Source organism: Sesamum indicum, linkage group LG10 (genome assembly GCF_000512975.1).
Source record: "Sesamum indicum cultivar Zhongzhi No. 13 linkage group LG10, S_indicum_v1.0, whole genome shotgun sequence".
NCBI classification, from domain to species: domain Eukaryota; kingdom Viridiplantae; phylum Streptophyta; class Magnoliopsida; order Lamiales; family Pedaliaceae; genus Sesamum; species Sesamum indicum.
In genome coordinates this window covers 6,990,299-7,000,099 of record NC_026154.1, presented here as the reverse complement: position 1 = coordinate 7,000,099, position 9,801 = coordinate 6,990,299, and the positions used below count along the sequence as shown (strand labels likewise).

The 9,801-nt window shown below is 34.7% G+C and overlaps 1 protein-coding gene across 2 annotated transcripts; it reads left to right on the top strand.

The window, feature by feature from the left end:
• LOC105172175 (putative amidohydrolase YtcJ) lies at window positions 824–9,582 on the top strand. 2 transcript variants are annotated; one of them, XM_011093535.2, is made up of 16 exons: window positions 824–974; window positions 1,228–1,373; window positions 2,494–2,595; window positions 3,634–3,706; window positions 4,078–4,184; window positions 4,266–4,389; window positions 5,590–5,784; window positions 6,060–6,145; window positions 6,500–6,607; window positions 6,829–6,924; window positions 7,014–7,112; window positions 7,241–7,315; window positions 8,426–8,557; window positions 8,671–8,786; window positions 9,050–9,268; window positions 9,362–9,582. In XM_011093535.2, exons 1-15 carry the CDS (start codon window positions 833–835, stop codon window positions 9,249–9,251), a joined length of 1,803 nt encoding a protein of 600 aa, XP_011091837.1. In that variant the 5' UTR covers window positions 824–832; the 3' UTR covers window positions 9,252–9,268; window positions 9,362–9,582. The 2 variants fall into 2 exon arrangements, with proteins under 2 accessions (XP_011091837.1, XP_011091836.1); XM_011093534.2 differs by having other exon boundaries at window positions 9,050–9,582.

Sequence of the window (9,801 nt, the reverse complement as noted above, 5' to 3'; positions counted from 1 at the left end):
TTTTAAAAATTAATTTTTATAGAGAAAGCTGAAAGTTGTAACATAACAAAAGTGAGTAGCATTTATTAAAAAAATAAATTAAAAAGCAAATAAAAGTTAAATTGGATAGTATTTGAGAAAAAATCACTTCTAAATAAACTTAATTGATTAAAGACTATTTTATCCCCATATATTAAAAAGATATTGTTTTTATTATATTTGCATTTGTTGTTTCTTAATAATTATTTTTCCTTAAAAAATAATAAATTTTATTTTGCTTAGTATATATCATATTTAATTTTTTGAAATATTAATAGAAAAAATAATTTTTTAATTTAATAATGCTTTCACTAAGTAATATAATTGTTGATTAATAATTAAACTTGCATGAATAAAAAAAAATTACGCCATTTAATTTATATTTTTTATGATAGATGAATAACATAATTAGACAATATAGCAAATAAAATACAAAAATTATTAAATATTTAATATGTGAAAGTAAAAATTTAATTATTGTTAAATTATTCGAATTATTTAAAAATTTCAATATCAACTTTAAGTATAATTTTTTTTAAAATAAATAAAAAATTAAATTAAATTAAAATTCTTATAATAAGATTACAACAATAAAAATTGAAATTGAATATAGTTTCAAAAAACTAAAGCAACTAGAATCATCCCCATTGGTGCTTCTAACAGCTAAGAACACTTTTTAACAATTTTAGAAGCAGAATTTGACATTTTAAATACTTCAAAAATATTTGTTTAAAGCCAAAAAATAAATACTTCAAACTATCGCATAATATAGATTATAAAAATAGATTACAAGATATATAAATTGTAGTGAAAAATGCATTTTTTTCGGAAGTATCTGTTCTTACTTACCTACTCTGCTCTAATGGACAATCTGCGGTTGTTACTCTCCGCCGTAGCTGTCGTTCTCGTCGCCGTCGTTTCGTCCCCTTCTCTTCACAAATTCTTGTCCCTAAACCGTAAGTACAACCATTCTCACTTTCTGGATTATAGCTATTTCCTTATTCTCAAGTTCAAGGTACACCGCAAGCATAGGCTGCTTCCCTATTTCACTATCGCCGCTTCTGCGCTGCCAGCTTGCTCTTCCTCCGAATGAATTTGAGAAACCCATCAAGATTCTCTGATGGAAACCCGTTTTCAGTTCATGATAGTTGATACTATAGGAGTGTGAAATATGTTAAGTGTTTTTTGTTGCTTTTCATTTTCCGGTAGAGCTTTCGTTGCGTGGCGGAGAAGTGGCGGATTTGGTGGTGATAAATGGGACTATATACACCAGCGACGCTGCTTTCCCTTTTGCTGATTCAATGGCCATTCGCAGCGGTCGGATTCTTCGAGTTGGCAACTCTTCCTCCATGCAGGTCCATTGTCTTTCTGTCTATCTATCTATCAATTTGTCCTCATCTTTTTTAGTTTCTTCCGGATGTTCATTCTTAAGTCATTTTGTATCTATCTGATATTTATATTTGCTTTCTTTGCTAGTTTTCATTTGGTTATTTGCTCATCCGAATAATTTCAGAAAAAACATGCTAGGAGAAATTATTTAATCCCCTGGAAAATATCTGTATGATGGCTGACTGCTGGAAGAAATTGAATATATGGTCATGAAGAAATTAAGCGAATAATTTTAGAAACTAGTGCTGGATGAAATAATATGTTTGTGATGAATAAATCTATTATTATCTGAAAATTGTTGACCAGAAGAAACTGAAATATGTTTGTCTAGAAATTTGTTATTGCTTGAGGTAATGTATTAAGAAAATGCTGCAATTCATTTTGGACTGCCCCAAAACTGAGTTTTCTTTAACTTTGTTCTCTTTTTCCCATTTATGTGGGTTCATGAAATTCCATCCTATTATGATGATTTGGAGGTCTATCACAAGAATTTTTGCGGACCATCTGCAATGAAATTACCGCTCAGAAAAATGAATGACATCATGTGACCTGCAGTTCGTTAATGATTTCCTTTTCTCTTGTAAATGGCCACACAATTTAGAATTAGTTTAGCTTTATTTTCTCCTTTCTTTAGCCTCATCTATCAGTTTCTTTATCTGTGTCACTCTTTTAGGCTGAGAAAGAGTACTTAGGTCGACTTTCTTCATTAAGTCTGTGTAGACAGGGTAAGCTTTCTTCTCATTGTTCTAACCACCATGCATCATTGTCTTGCTGAATCATTTCCTTCTTTGGACGCACTGGAAAATTTTGTCTTGTTTAAGCTTCCTTTTGGATGTGAAGAAATTCTTATATGAGGACTTCTTTACAAGGGAAGGAGAGCTGAAATAACCTTTACAATTTCTGTTGTGATAACTATAGTATGTCGGGTTGGCTTTCTTTCTCTTTTTTTTCCCTTTCTCTTTCTCTCTCTCTTTTTGTTTGTGTTTTATTCTTTCTTTCTAGGGTGGGGGTTGCGATGAGATTATGACATCTATTTCTGGATATTTATGACAATCATCGCGTCTTATATGTGGCGGGTGAATGCAGGATTTGGCTGGATCTGGAACTAGAACATTAAATCTTCAGGGGAAACTGGTGGTTCCTGGATTTATTGACTCACATGTTCACCTGATTTATGGAGGATTGCAGGTTCTAGATATGATTTAATTTTTGCTCGTTTACTGTGTGTGAAAAATTTAGTTGTCGCCTCCCTAATTGTGGTTCAGTAGGAGCTCTAGAGTAAAATTACTGATCTTTTAACCATATCTTTGGATTATAAAATTCTTATTTTGATTATAGACTGGAAAAAGGAAACACAGCACTTTCTGCTCTCTTCAATATGTGTCCACTTCATACTTTCTGATCTCTTTTTAATGATGCATTTGAATTTGTGCAATTATGTATCTTCAAGACTGAGAAAAAATAGCATATTAGCATTCAAAGATTTTGGGTGCGGATGCTTGCCTCTTGCTTTTCTGTTAGCTGGAAAACTAACGGTTTTCCAAATACACTTCATCTTGCATTATTTGTGGCTTTTTTGTTTGAAGTTTGTAGTTTAATTCAAATGCTATCTCATGTTCATTTCCAAACTTTGAGAATTTTATAAGACAACTGAAAGTTTCTTGGAAGGTTAAGTCTTTGGCTTGGATAAAGAAAAGTTTAAGTAGCTTAACTTGAATATTTCCCAGAAAAATGACAAATTGAATTACTCAACAGTGTGGGCTGTTGCGAGTATATATCTTTAAAAATGTAAAGTTGACTGGCTTGGGGTGAATCTTAGATATTTTACTTGTGGAAAGCAACTAAGTTAATAGTGGCTCTACTGTCTAACATGACAATCTCTCACACTCTTGTGAGTTTATCTTTCCTACGTAGTGTTTGCTTATATATTGTCGTCCAGCATTGGTGTAAGAACAACTAACTTCTACTTATCCTTTTAACTCCTACATGTGGCAGGTGTTACATATATATATAGATATATAAATAGAACTACTTGTTTAGGTGTTTGATTAATGAAAAGTTTAATGAATTTGGATACTATTTCTTAATTTGGTTGGAAGTAAAAGAAAAAAATATTTGTTCTCACCTCAAACCTGTGAAAGTTTGCTAGTAAGTGGCACTACAATCTGTTGTCATGTTGCTTATCAAGAGCTGAATGATGGATTGAAGCAATGTAATTGAAAACAGATGGCTCAAGTTCAACTCCACGGTGTCAACCAAAAAGATCAGTTTGTGAACAAGGTCAAAGAGGCAGTATCATGTAAGTCTTATTATCTTAATCATGCACACTGCGGACTTTCTCTTTACATCAATAAAACTCTGGTCCTTGAGCACTGACTGTTGATAGGATCTTATTTCCCTACTTTTGGACGGCATTATCATCAATCCTTTCTTTTTCTTTCTCATTGTGGTTTCACTTATTGTGGTTGGGTGATTCTTATGTGCATTCAGTTGCATTCTTCTGTTGCAAATGCTTCGGCATGTTGCATTTAGATTCTTGTTCATATTCTTTTGATTAGATAGAGCATGAGAAGAAATTGGGAATTTAAACTATGAACGTTTTTCCCAGTTATGTTTTGTGTGTTATATTAGGAGCATGGTTCTAATATGCTGGTTGAAAAAAATTCCTAGATTTGCAACCTGGTATCTGGTTGCAAGGTGGTGGTTGGAACAACGATCTATGGGGAGGAGAGCCGCCTATGGCATCTTGGATTGATGATATTACTCCTCATAATCCTGTGAGAAGTTTGCTTTACATTCTTAATATGCTTTGGCATTTAAAGTAGCATGTATCTGATTTTAGGTAAGTTAACATGCAGGTCTGGCTGATGAGAATGGATGGGCACATGGGTTTGGCTAACTCTCTAGCACTAGATATTGCTGGAATATCTAAAAATACAGTGGATCCAGAAGGTGGAACTATTATGAGAAACAGTATTGGAGGTATTGTTTCTATTATTGTTATTATGTTTCTTATCAAGTTGATTTTGTTTAGGGGACAATAAAACCTTCATTAGATTAATTTAACCCTTTTTAAGCTACTGGAAGTTGCCCTGATATTCATGGTTTGAATTATAGCTTTATGTGGCATTGTTTTGTGGGAAACAATAGAAGATATATATTATGGGCGTCGTCAGAATTACCTGATACAAAAGCTGTCAGCCGTACAGATGGCTCTAACTGTTGTACAGGGCTGTAGACAGTAGAAATGTTACTTTCAAATACGTGTGGAGGACAAGAAACTAGCTATATCAACTTCCGTTCTTATTTTCTTGGCTAATATACTTGGATTTGTGCTTTTGCAAGAAGATGTTGTCAGACTAAACTAAGAGTGAGTTGCGATTTGACTGAATACGTTCCTTTTTCAGATTCCTGAAGGTGTCAAAAAGCCAAAGAAATAAATTGTTATGAATAGTGAAACTCTCTGGGTGTGTTAGTCAAAACTATGGAATGTTGGCACAGTTTGGAAAATCTGTGCATCTCCCGGAGCATGCCACTGAAGAGCTATAAGACTTTATGATAATCCTTACAAATAATCTGTTTATTCTGTTCTGGAATCTGCCTTGGTGCTGTTGTCAGAACAAGGACAAATTTCTAGAAAGCAGCATTAAATGAAGATAAAGAAGTTTGCTAGACTGACATGCGCATGAAACTGAACTTGTTGTACATAAAACTACGTTCATTATATTCATCCTTCTAGGAGGAAGCTGAGAGAGAATTTTAGCAACTGTATGTTCTTAACTTGTTACGAGTTTTATCATAGAGCTTCATGATAGTGCTTGTTGCTAGACTCGCTTCCTCTGAGGAATCAGGTTTGCTTTATCAGTTTTTAGATTATATAAGTTACTAGATGTCTACTAGATGAGTAGATGGAGTCGCCTATTTACAATGCATCACTACTAGGCATCTCCATTGAAATAATCTTGCTTTATTGATTGTTAATATTTACCAAAGGATTTGCCCTCCTTATTCATGGTATTGTTACCAATCTGCGAGTATTCCTCACCAGATTTCCGCGAGACAGTATTTTGAATGTCAGAGATGGACTCATCTAAGTTCTTTTGTGAACTTCTCTTTTTATTTTTTCATTCCAGAACTTCCATATGCCTATACAGACTGTAGATACTTTGTTATCACATGCAGAACCTACTGGTTTGTTGATTGATTCTGCAATGAAGCTTGTAATGTCCTGCATCCCGGAGGTCTCAGTGGAGGAGAGGCGGGAAGCTCTGTTAAGAGCTGCCAATTATGCCTTGACGAGAGGTGTTACGACAGTTGTTGATTTAGGGCGTTATCTTCCTGGTGCATCACCAGAACTCTCGTGGGAAGATTTTTCAGGTTTCGCATACAATTCCTGAAGGATATTAATTGTAATAGAAGTACTTGTATGTCTTCTAGCAGCAATTTAGAAGGTCTCATTTATGTGATATTAAAATTAAAAGAAAAATGATCCGTTATGAGTCCTCTTCAAAGTCTAAAAAAAAGAGGACTACCAGACAACAAACTATAATGCAAAGAGAGTGCAATAATAGAACTGAGTATATTGATTCATGACAACAATTTTACGTACCCTCATTTCTTTATATTAAATTCTGCTTTCTTGATACCTGCAGATGTCTATAAATGGGCTGATTTATCAGGAAAGATGAAGATTAGGGTTTGCTTGTTTTTTCCAATGGAGACTTGGACACGGGTGCATGTAATTCACTGATCATTAATTCTTTTCCTTAATTCCATGCCGTCAAGCATTTATTTTAGATATAATCTAATGAGCCTATGAGAGTAGACCCAAAAGATCGGTTGGATTTTATTTAGTTGGAATTGGAAGTGTAGAAATATGTTTAAAACAGAAATAGAGATTTTGTGTGATTTAAATTGGTCTCTGCAGGCCCAGGAGTGAATGAAGTCTACCTCCCAATATGAACTCATGTTGCTACTCGATTTTGTCCCTATGGATAATATATACTGATCTTACATTGTGTTACTTAGTTTCAACCAGATATAGGGACATCTGATTTATTATACTTACCAAAGTTTTCTGTTCCTTGTATAGGAGCTTATAACTCAAGCAGGTCGTAAGTTGAGCCCATGGATTTATTTAGGTGGCATGAAATCTTTTGCAGATGGATCTTTGGGATCCAACAGTGCACTGTTTTATGAGGTAAGAATAATCTTTTCTTTTTTATTTTTTTTTTCCATTTCCAAAATGAAAGAAACTCTCTTAATTCTGTTTGGCTTAAAAGAACTTCAACTGTACCACATGGAATTTAGCTCCTTCTTGGTCCAATTATTTTGTTCGTTTTCTTATGTCCAGTTTCACAATTTCAAATGAAAAAGCCTGTATCAGTTAATAGAAATGAGGATCTGCTTATGTTTCTGTAGCCATATGTTGATGAACCACTCAATTATGGCCTGCAAGTGACAGACACAGATATGCTGTACAATATGACTCTCTCTTCTGATAAAGCTGGCCTTCAGGTGCTCTCTTTTCCTATGCAGATATCATCTCCCTTCGTTATACCATCAAGATATGCATCAGTATATTGTCGTGTTTTAGTTTGTTTCAGGTTGCTGTTCATGCCATAGGCGACAGGGCCAATGGCTTGATACTGGACTTGTATAAATCAGTTGCTTCTGAGAATGGAATGAGGGACAGAAGATTTAGGGTAACTTCACTGCCATAGCCAAGATGTTTTTACAGTTAATCCTCATTTTCGTTTCTGTTTGATGCTATGTGGTTATGATGTTGTAGTACTAGTATTTTCAGTATTCTTACTGCAGTAGGAATTTACAGATTGAGCATGCTCAGCATTTGGCTCATGGGGCAGCTGCCAGGTTCGGGGAACAAGAAGTTATTGCCTCAGTGCAGGTTCCTTTTCTCCTGGATCCCCATTGTTTGAATTTTGATCACTGGAACTCAATATACAGTCAATCTGTATCCTTTTCCTAAGTATGGATTTCAGTCTTATGAAGTTGAGCCATTTTTAGGGATGTCAACAGGTCCAGGTTAGACCCGGACCCAGAACTGGAACCGGGTCCTTTTAACATTTTTATTTTATTGTATATTTATACATATATGAAAAATTTGTAGACTTATTATACATAAAAGTAATACTTTTATATATTAAACTAATGATAGATAATATTTTGTTGTTTTAATGTTTATATGAGTAATATATAATTTGAAAGTTTTAAAATCGTATAGATGCACATATAAATTTCCTCCAAAAAAATTATTTTTCAATAATATTATTGCCTCATTATAAAGTTATGGCTGTATATGTTAAAGAAAAAAACCAAAATTTTTCAATATTTTAAAAATTTTAAACCTGGTCTGACTCGCTGAGTCCCGGATTTTCCAGGTCTGTCCATTTTCATCCCTAGCCATTTTTCAGAAATGCAAATATATGTAGATGCAGGGTCAGGTTTTTCAACTGCTCTATGTCAAGTGTTCACATACCATAACAGTGTCCAATTATTCATTTCGGTCTCAAACCTTAATGCGCTGGTCTGGTAATTAGCATACTTTCTTTCAAAATGGAAAAAGAATATTGGTAGTGTACTCATAGCATTGGTAAACATATCTCTTGTGCATGAATCCATACAATGACCACATAAGGATTGATTGTTGAGGGGAAAAACATGATGCCCATCAGATTGAAACTGGTTATGGAACCTGAGTTCTAGGTCTCTGACAAGTTTGCAGTTTCATGATTGAGGATTGTTGATGAAAATTTTTCGAGAAGTGATTATGTACATTTTAAAGCATTTCCAGCATAGCTTTGGTGAGTATGGTGGACAAATCTTTGTTTTGAAAGGATACTTTTGATCCATGTAGCATGTCAAGTGTGATGGCTCTACTCAACTTGATTTTATATCGGTGACGGTTACGTTGTCTGTTGATTGAATAAGGATCTGTTGATTGAATAAGGAGTGCTGCTATCGAAGTTCTAACTGCAGCTTCAATAATTGACGACAGCCTGATCACTTATTAGATGATGCTGATTCTGCCAGAAAAAAACTTGGGGTTGAGAGAGCAGATGGAGAATCATACTTATTTCATTCCCTCCTTGCCGGCAATGCGCAGTTGGCACTTGGCTCTGACTGGCCAGTGAGAACAACTCATCCCTGGCGACTTTGGTTCCACAACATATTATATTTGATCTAATTGTCTAAATTTCTTGCTCCTTGCTTGGGTCTGGCTAATTCGCTTTCTCACTTCAGGTAGCTGACATGAATCCTTTGGGAAGCATAAAGACAGCAGTGAAAAGAGTACCTCCTGGTTGGACAAAAGCTTGGGGTCCATCCGAACGCCTTAGTCTGAGTGATGCGTTGAATGGGTAAGCACCACTATATTTTGCTGATGCTTTCATGTGCACCACCAGTCGTCTGTCCTATTTTTGTACGGATATCTTATGTAAGTTCAACAATCAACTTCAACCTTGTGCTATAAGAACTTGTAGCATCTACTGTAGGTGACTAAGCTTAACGAACAAATTAGCTAACATTTAAATAGAGTTCGAGTCGGCCCAGCTTGATGTTGTCATGCATTTCGTCCCTTCCCCTTTCCTGTATACTGTGGATTAAAATCATGACCTGGCAGGTACACCATTTCAGCTGCTCGTTCGTGCTTCCTTGATGAGGACATCGGGTCACTCTCTCCTGGTAAAATGGCAGACTTTGTGGTTCTATCCGTGGATTCATGGGATAAGTTTGCTGCAGAAGCTTCTGCTTCTGCTTCTGTTGAGGCTACATACGTCGGTGGATCACAAGCATACTCCAAGAGTCTTAACGAAGACCTGTGAAGTGGAGTGGTGAAAAGGTAATGTCATTGATGACCACATCTTTCACGTTGTGTTGCTCGACAGGAGAATGCTTTCTTGACTGTCGTCTTCTAACTTACGTGCAAGTCTAGGAATCGAGAAACTCATGGCCGCCTCGTCATAGACGTCCGATGGTCATAGTCCAAGGTTCATTTGCTAGAACCTAAGAATCGTTGTTTGCATCACACTCTGTTGTTTATCTTTGTACCTGCTCGGTTGTGGTAATGTCTTGTGATCGTCTTCATAAGTGAAATTGCATCAGTAGCTTTTATTCAACGACAACTCTTGTTAAAATCAAATTTCAACTGAAATATATATATATATATATAAGTATTTGTGACATGGATAATTGTAACAAAAAGTTTTAAATTTATAATATTCGAAATATAATAAAGAGAATAAACATGAGCAGAAATTTATAATAAATATGTACTTTTATCATTATTCTACTTCATTTTTTTTTATGATTTTTAATTTTATTTGTTTTTACATATTATATATTTAAAGTAAATTATTATAGTTTTATTTATTT